The 15,610-nt window shown below is 45.4% G+C and overlaps 1 protein-coding gene across 1 annotated transcript in view; it reads left to right on the plus strand.

Annotated features, from left to right (window-relative positions):
• Positions 1–13,416, plus strand: part of VAPB (VAMP associated protein B and C) — a 51,750-nt gene extending 38,334 nt beyond the window's left edge. Inside the window, exons 3-6 of the mRNA XM_040248661.1 lie at positions 3,911–4,014; positions 7,555–7,635; positions 9,435–9,611; positions 11,940–13,416. Coding sequence (XP_040104595.1) covers positions 3,911–4,014; positions 7,555–7,635; positions 9,435–9,611; positions 11,940–12,098 — 521 coding nt within the window. The 3' untranslated portion in view covers positions 12,099–13,416. The remainder of the gene's footprint in view (positions 1–3,910; positions 4,015–7,554; positions 7,636–9,434; positions 9,612–11,939) is intronic.
• Positions 13,417–15,610: the final 2,194 nt, after the last annotated feature.

The following is a 15,610-nucleotide window of genomic DNA, read 5'->3' on the forward strand; positions in this document are numbered from 1 at the left end:
TCAGGGCCCCTTTTGTATATGCTTAGAAATTAAAGACCACAAAAGCTTTTTTTTTTGCTTTTTTTTTTGGTTTGTGGGTTGTATCAATATTTGTCGTATTGCAGATTAAACTGAGAAATTTTAAAAGTATTAATTCTTTCATAACAACTTTAATAAATAGAATTCACACATTTTTAGTGAAAGATAACTTTTCAAAACATGGCATTATTTGATATGTTTTGCAAATTTCCTTAATTTCTGGCTTGATAGAAGGCAGGCTGGATTCTCTCAGTTGCTTTTGCATTTCGGTCTGTTACAGTGTGTTGTTTCGGTGAATGTATATGAAGTAAAACCACCTGATATTTATTGTAATTGTATTCTTCTTTGGTACTATGCCAAAACTCGCTGAGCAACACTTTTCTTCAAGTTCGTCAGTACAGTGTAAACTTTGACACCGTATTAGTAAACCATTTGAACTTTGTTTCACCAAGATGCATTGGTTTCCCTTGCACTTGATGGCTTTGGTAGTATTATGCCAGCTGAGTTACACAGACCTTCCAACTGTTGACAGATTTCATTCTCCAGTATCAAAAACTTACATTTGTTACTCTCCTTACTGATCTCATTGGGGAAACTGAAGCTCTTGGTGGCTGAGAGAGGTTTCCCAAGATTCTAAGTTTTTTTGAAAGCCTGGATTTTATCACCAACAACAGCTACAAGTTGTTTTCCTTACAGTGACCGGTTCACTTCATTCATTTTTAGGAAAATATCTGCCATATACCTGGGTGTGAATGACCATAGTTTTTCTGTCAGTGGTTCCGTGAGAAAGTGTCCAGTTTAGCTCATAACTCAGAACGGTTAACACAAGTGCTTTTCCCAGGGCAGCAGAGATGCTTGATGTGTGTTTTCATAGAGCAGAGTGCCAAGATGCGCTGTCCAAGGTTGGGATTTAGTGACGTGAGTGATATGTATTGTTTCATCAAGAATATTCCTAAGTGAGATGGCCTTTTAAACACACTGCACGTGAGTGGCAGTGCCTGCCATCCGGTGTCTACGCTTATGCACCAGCAGGTTCACCCACTGTTGCTTTTGTGCCCACTGTCACTGGGGGTAGCAGTGCAGTGGAAAAGACATGTAATGTCTTGGTATCATCAGGACCAGCTTTGACTTTATGGACCACCTGACGTGAGGGTGGGGGTGTCTTGGGGTCTGCAAGTAATGCTTTGAGAACCTGTGCCATGGAAGTCAGACCATGGACACAGAACCAGTGTGGAGTTCTGGTCCATCAGTTAATATTGGCTGTGGAGCCCAAGCAAGACTGCTTAGCCCTTCTCCTGTCTTCTCATCTAGAAAAGGAAGACATGACCATCTTTCTGGTTGTTGTGAAGACTGATGGGAGAACTAAGGAAAATATGCCTTCTTTGGTGCCTGGTCCCTACTAGGTGCCAGTAAAAACTATTTTCCTTTTGCTCTTGGGACATTGTGATGGCACTGGGGACAGGAGCATGGTACAAGATGGAGAGATGAAAAGGAAGGGTCAGTTTACTGTAGGACGGGCCTGCAACTCACAGGTCCTTCTTTCTGGCTTGCACCTCCTGGAGGAAAGGGGAGAAGAGTGGGAGGAAACAGCTCTTTATGTGGGGTTGTCTTAGGGTCTCTAGATGCAGCCGTTCTTTGTGTGTGACCCAGTGTCATTGACGCTAAAGAGCCAACTTCTCTGAGAATCAGCAGTGTCTTCTGATGACTCTCATCTCCTGGGCATCTTTACAGATAATCCTGGCTCAGCCTTAGAGGCCTCCATGGTGGAGGACTGGAACCCATTCACAGCCTGGAAAGCAGAGCCTCAAGGATGAGACAGTGTTTCTGCTAGACCTGTGCCCTACTGAAATCTAAATGCAGTGTAAGACTAAGTTCTTTCCCATTCTAAAAAATACTAGAGCATGATTTTGTCATAGCTAGGTGAGATCTGAAATTCTCAAAACCTCATTCACTTTAATTTTTTTAAATTAACATTAATCTGATAGTAGTTGGAAGACTGTGACCCAACTCCAGTAAAGCTTACATTCCCTGTCCAGGCAGGATCACAGTGCATGTGAAGATAGTGGCTTCTTTATCACATACATCTTCCTTACTGCAATCTTAGAGGTAGAAAAAATGCAATGGAAATTCAGCTTTCAGAATAAAAGTCTGTGATGTTGACCTGCTAGTCTGGCCATTTGTCCCTGGGGTTCATTGTCAAACCCCAGTGTGTAGCGATGCTCCAGGAGAGCTCCTACTAGCTCAATGAGGCCAGCAGCAGACTTGTCTCCATCCCAGGTCCCAGGCCACCAGCAAGGACTGCTTTTCCAGGATAGAGCCCTGCCTTTACACCTGCAAGAATAAAATTTCAAGTGGAGTAGCCCTGTGCCTGTTTTAAATGACCTTTTGTTCTCTCTGCTGATGGTTTCACTTTGAATATCAGATCCTCAGATTGAATGTATTTATTTTATTGATAGACTTTCTCTGTCCCCAAGAGAGAAAGGACCCGTGCACCTCCAAGACAGAGAGGGATGTTTGTGTTCCTCCTCCTCATCACATGTAAGATCCACGATGGGGGATCTGGGGATGAGATCCCCACCTGTCTCAGAGTATCCAGTGTGGCAGAAGGGGTGCTGAACTGCATGTTTTGCTGCTTCCCAGGGTCGTGACCTTGAGCAGGTCCCTCACTTTGTCTGGTCCCGGATTCCTTTATAAACCAGGCTTAGGGCAGGGCCGGTTGTCTGCTGCAGGGGTGGATGACTGTGAGGCTTTAAGAACCCAGGTAGTTCTCAGTGAGCTCAAAGGCAGGAAAACACTGGTGAGTGGCCAGCACAGGAGGTGCTGGTGGGGATGGACAGAGATTCAGCCCTCTTGTGGCCCTGAATATTGACCCTCTAGTCAGGCCGCTCCCTCATGGTATTGGGTAAGTTAGCTAACCTTTTTGTGCTTCAGTTTTTCCATCTGCAAGTAAGCGTCAGAATACCTTCCACAACACTCCCTGCCTCTGAAGGATTAACTGAAGTGATGGTAAAGCTGAAGGGCAGAGTCCAGCTTCTGGCCCCAGGGGGACGCTCAGTCCCAGGGAGCTCATCGCTCATCAGGGCTACAGCAGGCTTTCCCTGCGTGTGAACAAGTTAGGTTTCAGGGAGCTCAACTAGATGTGTGGTTTCTCAGAGCCTTGTAGGAAACCTCGTGTTGTAAAGCAGCCGTCATTTAGCGGGGTAGGGTGGTAGGTCCTGGGGAGGCTGGCCAGAATAGGACAGCCCCTCCTTCTGTGGATGTGCTCGGTCCGGGGAGCCTGCAAGGGAGAGTCCTCTAGGTTCTTGGGAGAAAGGTTGTGGAAGTTGATGGGGTCTTCTCCATGCTGTGAGGGTGTGGGTTGTGAAAATTCTCTAACATCCTTGGCAAAATTGTATTTGAAGTGTGACCATGATGATCTTGACATGGAGAGTAGCACAGAGAGAAGGCTGAACCACTCCTCAGATGCCATGGACCGTCCTTAGTTCTTGAGGAGCTCGTTGGTGGGTGCTTCCCTGAGCAGAACAGGTACAGGTGTCTGTATCTGGTTGACCTGGATGGAAGGCCTGTGGCAGGTGTTTGGTCAGGTGTGCGGTGATGGCAGATCAGGGGCTGCGAGTCTGAAGACCTGGGTCCTAAGTCCCTGTCCTGGCTCTGCCACTGCCTGCTGTTTGACCTCGGGCAGGTCCCTTCACGTCCCTGACCTCAGGTCTGACACCCGCAGGGTGGGGAAGAGGCTGCTCATCTCGAAGTGCTCACTTAACCAGGGGCTTCTTGAGGCTCAGAGAAGAGCATCCTGGTGAACTGCTTTACCACCAAAGTGCAAGTATTAACGTAACAAATGGTTGCCGGTAACCCAGCTCTGACCCTCCTAATGAACTATTTTCTTTCTCAGTGATGTTACAGCCTTTCGATTACGATCCCAATGAGAAAAGTAAACACAAGTTTATGGTTCAGTCTATGTTTGCTCCAACTGACACTTCTGATATGGAAGCAGTAGTAAGTACTGAATGCTTTTTTCTTCCCCCAAGTAATTAAAAAAAAAAAAAATGAATAGGTGCAGAATTGTGGGTGCATGCATTTCAAAATATGTCAAAATTGTTTTTAAAGGGGAATGGTGCTTTTCAGGAGGTTTGTACTTTGACTGCCTTTATGGGTTTCTAGAACTTTGATTTTAACATTTTATGTAACTTTCAGAACACTCTTCTGACTTTTCTACCTGGTTTCCTTCAGCAGTTCCTTGTTCTGGTGGGTTGTGTCTTTAATGGTCTGAGGGTTCTCTCCCTTCACCCCCTTCCCTCCCCCTACAGAAAAGGGCAATTTTTATTCTAGAAAACGCTTTCTGCCTCTTCTTCCCGATCCCCCAGAATCTAGAGGGATGGGGGAGAGTTGAATATTAAGTATCCTTCAACCCTTTAGGCTTTTTTCCCCCTGCTTGGTTCTAGTAAGTGCCATTCTTTGTGTTTTTGTTGTTGTATCCCTGCCCCCCCCAGATTCCTTCGATTTTTCTAGCCCTCACCTTAAATACATGTTCAACTACATCTTTTAATTTTGGTAAAAATAAGCTGACTTCATTTTCATAAAATAAGCAATTGATACGTTATAGTTGGGCCTCTGTTTCTCTGGGTTCTGCTCTGTGGGTGTGAAGTGCCAGCAGCAGCAGCGTCTTATATGAAGGACTTGAGCGTCCACGGACTTTGGTCGCCATGGGGACAGAGCCCCACAGCCAGTCCCCTGTATTGATTTTTCTAGAAGATGATTATAATGGCAGTTCTACCCCCAGCCTTTTACACGCGTGAATAAATCCGCAGGCATCCTGGTGCTGTGAGTGAGAATCACAGTATACTGATAGACCCCTAATATCCACAGCCCAGGGAGGACAGACTGTCTAGTCCTCACAGTTTGGAAAAGAAGGGCAGGACTGCCTCAACATTTTCACCACTTTCCAGATCATCAACTGAAACTTAGAGACTGGAGTCGTCCGAGGAATGCCTACAAATTCGAGTTAGCTAGGATTCACACTAGGTTGTTTTTTTTCTCTTTCGAAGTTTTATTTGAAGTACTGTTTCATGCACAACCTACCTTCAGGCCCCTGTGTGACCACACAGCCATTTCTTTCAGTCTTAGAAAAGCATAGCTGACCACCTTCATGCTTATGTAACACCTGGGCAGGAGGTGCGGGTAAAGGAGACATTTGAGGTTTCACAGAGAAGTGAAACAGACAAGAAGTTTCACAGACAAGTGAGGTTTCACAGACAAGTGAGGTTTCACAGAGACCAGCAATCTTAGGCTTTGTGTTCACATTCCTTCTCATAGAAATAATTATTGATACAGTCACTACTTTCACTTCCTGGAACATGGTGTGTCGCTTCATGTTACTTTGTGAGAGCAAAAGAATGTATGGCAGATGCATAGCATGGACTCCAGAGTATGTTCTGTTTGGCTTTGCTGCATGGCTTGGTGAAAGAGCATGGCCTTGGGTGTCTTGGGTGTGAAGCTGACTCTGCCTTTTACTAACATTGTGGCCTTGGGCAGTTTTCATTAACTCTCTTGAGGGTTTGGTCATGTGTAAAATGGGGGAAAAAACCTAGTTCCCAGGGCTGTTGTGGGATTAAATGTGCTGTGTGTAGAGCACGAGGCAGAGTGTTTGGCAGCTGTCTTATCTGAGTGCTGCTGTAGGCCAGGCCTCAGGGTACAATAAAAGTGAATTTTACTTTCTTTCATGATAATGTTCACAACAATTAAAAAATGAAATGTACTTTGTTGGAAATCTGGGATATATACAAACAAGCAAAAATAAAACTATGGGACCTGTAGTCACATAGTTTTTTATACTAGACCCAACCACTGTTAGTGAGAGCCTGGTGGTTTTTCTTTACTTTAAAATATTATTCTTCATATTTTTGATGTACTGAAAGTTGAAAAAACAGTAGTGCCTACTCGTCTAACCTTTACTAAGATTCATCTTTTAACAGTTTGCCACGTTTGCTTCTTTTCTGTCCTAAACTGTTTTTTGCTGAGTTCCCTGACTGTTCATGAAACTTCACCATTCCTGAATGCATTGTAACAAGGGCAGGCTCTTTCATAGACTCAGCTCTGTTAAGTAGCCTGTCACTCATGGCTAAGAGGCTTAACGTTAATTCAATAATGTGCTTAAAAGAGAAACTCATATTAGCATTTCCCAGTTCAAGAAATGGCCTTTTGTTGTTCTTCTACTGGTGCACACTCATCCTGTTTACAGTCCAGACCAGGTGCCTTGGAGAATGTCCCACATTCTGGATTTATCAAATTATTCCCCTCCTGACTAAATTCAGGTTCGGTATTTTTGTTTTTTTGCAAGGTAGTGTCCTGTGGGCATCATGTACCTCCTTTGGTGACATCAGGTCTGTTTACTTAGTTAGGGTGGTGACTGCCACCTCTGTCCAGTGTAGAGCACATCTGCCCGGCGGTTAAGGGGTGATCTGTGATACTCAGAGCAGTCAGATCCTCGAAGATCACTGAACTTCCTGCCTGCCAGCAGTCTTTCACTCGATGATTTTTAACATGCTGAGATGATCCTTGCCTGAAGTTCTTAGGATACGTGCACACAGGCACATGTATCTGTGCAGATGTGTGTGTATGTACAGAGGAACAGACTTAAAATACTGCTTGCAGTTTCTTCATTTATATTCTGTGAATTTTCCCCATGTAATCAAACACTCTTTGGTATCCCTTGAATGGCATGCTGTTCCATGACTGTGCCCACCATGGCTTACTTTGGCATTCCTGTTTTGCTTGACACAGAGATTATTTCCCATTTTTGACTTTTGGTACCTGTTGCTCTCTCTGCCTCCTGCATGGTTCTCGGGTCAGGGTGGGGGAATTCGTTCCTTTTGCTGTATCACCTTCTTGCTGTGCTGGTTTATTCTATAATTCTCAGAACATCTGGGATTCCTGTTCTCCTCTGCCAAAATGAGGAGCAGTAAGCCAGCAGTGCCTCCTCCCCGAACATGGATTTAGTCAGGAACGTGTTCCTCCCAGCAGGCTGAGGGAGTGGGTTTCAGCCCAGACAGGGGTCACAGAGATGGCCTTCCCGTTCCTGTGCCCTGCTGGTAGTTGGCAGTGTTCTAAAATCACCTCCAAGTAGTATGGGCTTCCACTTAGAAAGACATGCCCTGCGAAGTAAGTTGTATTTTCTTAAGGAGAGCCCAGATGTCCTTAGGCTATCCAGATGCAGGCTAGAAGACTCCTCTGGGTCCAGTGGTGGTCTTCTCTGTCCTGTGTGCTTTTCACAGCCTGGTGACAAGGAGCTCTGGTGGACACGGAGGAGTCAGGCAGCACGACTGGGGCTGATGAAGAATAATCAATATTCAGGGGAGCTGGTGTATTTAATCTTGTCACGTTAAAAATATTGAAATCTCAGCAGACTTAAGTTCTTTATTTGATGTACATCAGGGCTTTCTCATTAAGCGTATTTTTCTGAAATTGTCAGTTATAGGAAGAAAATCATTCTTCTAGCAGCTTTATAATATCCTGATTATTGAATTTAAATTGTTTTAGTGGAAGGAGGCAAAACCGGAAGACCTTATGGATTCAAAACTTAGATGTGTGTTTGAATTGCCAGCAGAAAATGATAAACCAGTAAGTATGTTTATAGTTAACAATAATTGAATGTTGCAAGCTGATACTTATTTGCATACCATCTCCTGCAAAACCAAGATTTAAGTTGGCAAATTATTTTCCTTCTTCTGATGTATGAAGAGAAAAATGAGCTGAAGTCAACAAATAAGTGGGCCTTTGTGAAATCTGCCTTTGAAAGATTCACAGAAAGAACTCATTGAAATTTTTTTTGCCTTTGAAAAACACAACCTGTTGACTATTGAAATGTCATAAATTCCGAAGAGCTTCTTTGACTTGGGCAAAGTTCTAGGTTGCTATCATATATAACAGTGGGAAAGACGGTGAGCGCTCAGCTCCTCTTGTACAGTGCTGTCTGCAGGCTTCCCTGTCTGCGTTTCTCCTGAGCACCAACTCTCCACCTCTTGAACCCCAGATTCTCTTCAGTCAAAATGTGCTTTTAGATGAGGATTTCTCACCCTTAGCCCTGCTGACTTTCGGGCCAGGAGTCCTTCGCTGTGGGGCTGTCCTGTGCCTTAACCTCACCTCAGGGCGTGTTGTGGCACCCTTAACCTCACCTCAGTAGCATCCCTGGTCGTGACCACCTGAAGCGTCTCCGGATGTTGCCCAGTATGCCCTTCCCAAGGCAGAGTCAGTTCCCGTTGAGAATCACCCTCTTTGCTGCCTGAGCACTGAGGGAAAGGAGTGACTTCCTCCCAGCTGCTGGCTCACTTTTCTCTGTGTGAAACCAAAGCATGAGCCAGGTTGGCATGGACCTCCCTTCACCCTAGTCAAAAAACTTAAACTGTGTTAACACAGTTTAAAACCCATGCAGAGTATTAAACCACCCTGGCTGTTAATAGCTGGTGGTGGGAATAGAAATGTTCAAACTCTCAACGTTATCCATAACAGTCTCCAGGAATGCTGATGCTTTGTGTCAAAACTACTTAGCATTTCTTTTCTGCTCGCTAATTGACCACCGTCACTATCCCATTTCTTTGAATGATTGGTGGTTGATGTTCCTTTTTTCCCTTCCCTCTTCCCACAGCATGTTCTGTCAGTTGTGGATAGTTGAGGACTGTATTCTGGCCCCAGCTGTGCGCTTGGAGGTTAGCTCTGTGTGTTGAGGTCTTGCCTGCCAGGGCCTCACTCCTCTCCCCTGGGAGACTAAGGGTAGAGCTCGCTGTTCTCCGTTTGCCACATGGACCCCCAAGGGCTTCCGTGCTTCCCCGGCCCCCAAGTACTCACTCATCCCCATTGGGTCTCCAGAGGGGATCACAGTGCAGTCGTGGCTGGGGAACTGAGGAGCACATTGCCTCCCCAGGATGAAATACCATAGACGCTGAATTTGTTGCACCTTCATCCCATCGCTGCAGTTGTCTTAAGTTCAGGAGACAAATCACCCTCTGGGTCATGTCCCCTCTGGCCTTCTGCCCCCGCCCAGCCAGTTTGGGGGATGTTCGCGTCTTTGTAGTGACGGTAATTTGTGGCTGATGATTCCTGAGCTTGCACAGCTATGCTCTGCTGATTTTTCATGGCAGGAATTTGATAGTGCAGTGCGCACAGCCCCTTTTCTCTTTCTTTGAAGTATCAGTCTCAGCCGGACTTCATTATTTGCCCTCATCCATAATTTCTGGAGCCCAGTTTTAGATTATGAAGATACTAGGTGATAAAGTGATCTGTTTTAAAAGTAAATGTGACATTGTACAGTTTAGATGAAACGCTACCCTGGGTGGTGTCTGCTGAGACCCACTTTACTTTGCATGAAGAAGTCCTTTAATACATGGTTGGTGACACTCGGGCTTTCATTTATTTCTGAACAGCATGATATAGAAATAAATAAAATTATACCCACAACTGCATCAAAGACAGAAACACCAACGGTGTCTAAAGCTCTGAGTTCCTCCTTGGATGACACTGAAGTTAAGAAGGTGATGGAAGAGTGTAAGAGGCTGCAGAGCGAAGTCCAGAGGCTGCGGGAGGAGAACAAGCAGTTCAAGGTAATGGCATTTTGTTTCCTGATCATCTCCAGGGAATGGGGGCTTTGCTACTATGGTCTTGGGTGAGGAGGTTGATGAAATTTGTGGAGTTGTCTTGTATTTGCACGTTTTTCCTCCAGGCTGAAGTTTCTATATCTTTCCTAAGGTTCTCAAAACAATCCTTGGACACATGCCTACGTGCATCCCAAATTAAGAACCAGTGTCCCTTGAGCAGTAGTTTTTCAACTGTTTAAGCTCCTGTCCCCTCATAAAATGACAACAGACAAATAAACAAAAAATCCATTAGTGTAAATTGAAATTAAAAAAACAACAATGGTTATCTTGACTTCACATTTTCAAGCCCCTTTTCCATCCCCATTGGATGAGAACCTTTTAGAAGAGAGTAAAGACTGACATGTATTCTGTTTTAAGGCGATCATCATTCTGATTTTTGAGTATCCTAAATAGGTCTAGCAGTGGGGTCTCATCCTCTATCAGTATGGTCTGGAGGCTGGAGCTGGGATGCTGTCACATCCATTGGGGAGATTACAGGGAACCAGGGGCTCCAGCTTGTGGCCCTAGACCTGGCGAGTGGCCCTGGCGCTGGGGGGTGAGGTTGCACTGGTGCTGGAGCGAGGCAGGTGTGCTACTCTTGGCTTTGGAGGCCTGCGGTAGTGTGGAAATGACCAGCCAAACTTGGACTCACTGTGTAACTTTGTCCATCACAGCGGCCTCTGGCCTCTGTTTGCAAGACCCTGTTAAGGCCCCTTCCAGTGTTGAAAGTATGCCTTTCATACACAGAGTTAAAGAGAGTGTTTCTGAACATCTGACTGTAGGATCTTTTGCTGCAGCTTAAGTCTTGAGGCCGATCTGTTCTTTTCATCTTGATCATGTCCCTAGCCGCCATAGACTGTCACTCTCTGACTGCGTAGCACCAGGTACACACCATAAATTCACTGCAGGTGACTCTTCCTTCTCTTACTCTGATGAGGTAGGAGACACGGGGGGCCAACGGGGTTTAGAAAGTGGCATCCATGTTTTTCTCTGCAGTAATCATGATTTGCCTCATTCAGTGACTGCTGTTAGTATGGAGTAAATTATGAAGCTGACACTCTACTTTTGGCTAAAAGTCTAAGATACGCCTAAAGCTTCTTCTTGAATGTATTTCTCTTCTGTGCCATTTAAAGTGATAAATAGGTGGAAATAGCTTCTATATAAACCCAATAAAATAAATGCTGTATTTTGCTGTGCCCTTTTTTTTTTTTTTTAAGTTAATCGAATAGCACCAGTCATTTATCAGCATGCAGCAATATTGGCCATGCCCCTCGAGCAAAGTGTCTTTAAAATACTATCAGACCAGTCTTGACATTAGAAGATTCTTTATTTTGCCAAACAAGGATTTCTTGTTTTGTGTTGTTTCATACTTTCATCTGGCCACACATTTCCTAAGACCCTCCTGTGTGCCCAGCACTGTGGGATACAGACATGGGTGGTCGCTGCCCTTAAAATAAGCCCCAGGGTAACCGGGGAGACACAGCCACAAATACTGATAACCAGTCCCACAGAGGTGGCCGTGAGTGTTGGGAGGGGGTGGGCTTAAGGTGCTGGCTGCCTCTTGTCGTCAGATCTATCAGACACTTGATGAGTGTGAACGAACTGAAGGAGAAGAAAAGAAAGTGCAGCTGTTGTGGAGGGTGTCAGGGATGGATTGAGGGTAATTAGAACAGGAAGGCCTTGAGGTATGCCCTGTTTGGGCTTGTGAAGAAAGGAAAAGTGTCGATTCTCACAGGTCTGTGTAGGTGGGGAAAATGTCCAAGTTATCTTCATTTATATGAAAAAGATTGTTTCTTCTTTGGTAGAAATTCCATGCATTAAGTAGAAAATATTTGAGACGTGTATATCCAGTTCAGTTATACTTTGATATTACAGACATCCCATTTTCAGTCCAGCAGTTTCCATGTAACTCACCAAGTATCAACCATGGACAGAGCTCTACATTTAAAAGCATCCAGGTCCCCTACTCAGTCATTTCTTGCGATTCTTCTCTGTGAAGAACTTTTTTCTATAAATCTCAGAGAACCACATTAGTGCCCTGCTCAGACAGAGGGACCAGCAGCACTGTGGTGGATGCATGGAAGAAGAGGGGCCTCAAGCCAGTCTCTTCTGTAGGCTGTTTCTCCATTTGCAAAATGAGGAGGTGGGGACCATTTCTTGTGATGGAGTCTGGGTGTAACTCCCTGCCCACCTCCCCCCCCCCCCCCAACCCCTCCAAACCTCTGCTAAGCTATACAGCTGCCTTCCACTTCTGGTGCTTTGGACTGTCTTTGAAACATGTGTTTGCTCCCCTAGGAGGAAGACGGACTTCGGATGAGGAAGACAGCGCAGAGCAATAGCCCCACTCCCGCGTCAGCCACGGCTGGGAAGGAGGAGGGCCTGAGCACCCGGCTGCTGGCACTCATCGTCCTCTTCTTCATCGTTGGCGTGATCATAGGGAAGATCGCCTTGTAGAGGCAGCATGCGAGATGGGGATTGGATTGATGGGTCCGCCATAGTGTGGGATTTAAATTTATCATAACCATGTGTAAAGAGAAATTAATGTATGATGACATCTCACAGGTCTTGCCTTTAAATTACCCCTCCCTGCTTGTGTGCACCTGCGTGCACACATGCACACACACACACAAATAGAACATAATATAACAATCTTTTAGAAAGTTTAAAACGCATAGTAAATGATTGGGGCAAAGAGTGAACCTTATTAATGACAAGGGAAACCATGATTAAATGGTAATGGCATGTTGTAAATGTCATTTTAAGCGCCTGTAGCCTTGGTCCACGTTGCTGGATTTCCTCTCTGCAAACATGACACTCTTCCCTGTCTGTTGGTGCTGGCCTCTGGGAAGCTGCAGCCTACCCTGTCGATGTCCTTCCCCGTGCCACTCACTCACTGCGGGCAGCCTCTCCATGTCCACCCTGGCCGTCAGTTGCTGGGGACTGATGAACAGGGCCTGAAGGCGCCAAGAACGGCGCTGTGGCAGCATCGGCTGTGCTCATCAGCAGTGGGGAGTGTGTGTTGCTGATTGACCCGACGCTCTGGAAGTCAAAGTCATTGAATGCTGTTCTCTTCAAGGGACCAAGCTAGATAACTATTGGTTCATGTAGTGAGATTGAATTATTATTCAGAGATGTTTAATGCATATTTAACTTATATAATGTATTTCATCTCATGTCTTCTGTCACAAGATTATAATTAATTCTGTGGCCTAAAACCCACCTGTGCTACCTAACACCATGGAGTGAAGCTGGCGTTGCTGCCGAAGGTTCAGGGCTGTGTGCGTGTGCGCACACACACGCACAGAGGTGTGCTCATGGGAACGTTGGAGAACAACTGCCAGGAAATGTTTTCTGTATAGATAAGTAGTAGGCACCATGGGGAGAGGACTCTCAGTAGCGGCAGTCGGCTCGAGGTCACTGTCTAGGGGAAAGAGTAGCCGGTCCCTGTGCTGTCTTTCTCTGCTCCTCACCACCACCTACACTTCAGCACCCATGCCCCAGTGTAGTCCTGACTTTCCCAGGCAGCCCTGACTTGGAATCAGGGCGAGAGGCAGGTAGCAGAGGGGCCAGGGAGAGGGAGCCAGCTAGGCAGGGCCGGGGCGTGGGGGTGGTGCGAGAGGAGCTTCGAGAGGAACTTTGGATGAGCCGTCAAGTAGTGATGGAGAGCTTGACTGTGAATTAATTTTATGCCGTAAAAGACCAATCCAGTTCTGTTTGACTATGTAGCATCTTAAAAAAAATAAAAAATAAAAATAAAGCCCCCAAATTAAGAGATCTTTTGTCATTTTGTCACTTTTGCTAAGTGGGTGGGGGTACTTACTATTTTTATCATTATTATTTTGTCATTGAAAGCTTGATTTAAAAATGACCCCTATCTAAAAAGAAAAATGACCCAATGTATGAGAAATACATATGTTTACATGCTGAGCACTCTTGGTAAACATTGAAGAGACCTAGTTCCCAATCACAGGCCCATCGCGTGAAGCTGTGGAAGCCCGGCCAGCAGTTATAAGTTAGTCTCCGGTGTCTATTCCCTATGGATCCAGGTACTTAAGAAAAGGGGTGAGAAGACTGACCAGGGAAGTGTGTTGCAGCAGGTTAATCTTTATGTGATAAACCTGCTGCAGCTCCTGGCCTCGAAAGGGCAGTGACTAGGAGGGCCTCACATCATGCCTGGGACTTCCCAAGTGTCTCAGTGGTGAAGAACCTGCCTGCCAGTGCAGGAGCCACCAGAGACGCGGGTTTGACCCTTGGGTCAGGGAGATCCCCTGGAGGAGGAACTGGCTACCCACTCCAGTTTCTTGCCTGGAGAATCCCATGGACAGAGGAGCCTGGCTGGCCACAGTCCATGGGGTCTTGGATGTGACTGAGCATGCACAAATAGTGCCTGTGGATGTAGCGCAGTCCCATTTCCTTAGAGCAGGAGTCCGAAGACTTTTCCTTCAAGGAGGCTGCCGTGTGTGCCAATAAAACTTTATTCGCAAGAACAGCTGCTGGGATCTGGCCCGTGAGACAGTTTTGCTGGTGCCTGTATCAAGTGTCTTAAGTTCTCAAAAAGAGTGCCTGGGGCACCTGTGTTTCAGGTGTTTGAAAATGACTTAGTATTTTGTGTACATCTAGAAAAAGGAAATCCGCATCTCAGAGGATGTGGGCTATTTGTGGGTAGCTAAAAATCAAAATTTAAAATCCAAGGTTGTCTCTTCAAACTAATCATCTCATTAAACCTCTTGCCGTTTTAGGGGTTAGGACTTGGTGAACACCTGTTAGTTTGTTGAACTTTCTGATTGAGTGGAAGAAGGGAACCCCCCGCCAGGGAGAGAAGGGTAGTGATGTGAAGACCGGACCTCACATCAGTGACCCTGGTCAGGGAAGAGCATGTCAGGAGAGGAAAACGTGTGTGGAGCAGCTGCTGCTTTGGTTCATGATTTTAAGAGCCAGGGACACTCAAGATCTTGAACCTGGAAGAGCGTGCAGATTTGGGGTTTCTTTTCTGGAAATTGAGAGTGAGGCAGGTAGATGGTGGTCCTGCCCGTAGACTGTTCTGTCCTGAGCTGGTGAGTCAAGTCACTGGAATAAACTGGGTTGGAACAAGCTAGGTTGAAGCTGGTTAAGAGTGTCGGCTGGGAAGGGAGGCTAGGCGGGCAGTTAGGCTGCTCCAGTGCCTGCAGCCCTAGTTACTGCTCATAGCACCTGTGAGGGCAGTGCCTTTCCTGGTTTAGAAATATCCACCCCCCGAGCTCACAGATACAAAAAAGACTGCAAGCAGTAACAGAGTCCTATAAATTTTGATTGATTGATAATTGATAATTTAGGCTCCCTTGGCAGCATACAGAATGCCTCTTAAAGACCAGCAGGCTGTGTTACTTGTAGGCGTGAGGACCTGGCTTTAATTTTTTTTTTCTCCTAGTTTGCATGTTTTCCTTCTCTCTAGTCTTCTAAATTGCTGGCACCAGCAGTAATAAATACTGATAAAATCAAAATTGATTTTTACCAGTGGACAGTTTATGTCTAGAGAGACAGCTTATACCTACATAACACAGAAGGGGGAAAAAAAATGAAGAACCTCCAGTGATCCGTGAAAACCTAAACGCTTTCAAACAAATCCCAGGAAAAGAATTGCTATTGGAAAGTATCACTACTGGACTTGCAGGCTGTGTTGAGTCAGATATAACTGAATGCAGTGATAGCTCACAGCTAAATAGCCTTTCAAATTTGCAAACAAGCTGTGTGTGTGTAGCATATATACCATATGTAAGTAGCTTAACATTTTTCAAATGGTGTCTTTTTTTTGCACACAAAAATACATTTGCAAACTCAGAATCCATGCCAATATAGAATGCCGTTTATCATTTTCAGTTCCTTCTCTAAAGAACTGGCTCATTTACAAGTTTTTGTTTACAGTTTGTGAAATCATTGATAAAAAGAGGAAAAAATACCGAGAGAGGTGGATGTGGACTTGAAAGTCA

The sequence above is a fragment of the Oryx dammah genome, unplaced genomic scaffold (assembly GCF_014754425.2).
Source record: "Oryx dammah isolate SB20612 unplaced genomic scaffold, SCBI_Odam_1.1 HiC_scaffold_10, whole genome shotgun sequence".
Taxonomy (NCBI): domain Eukaryota; kingdom Metazoa; phylum Chordata; class Mammalia; order Artiodactyla; family Bovidae; genus Oryx; species Oryx dammah.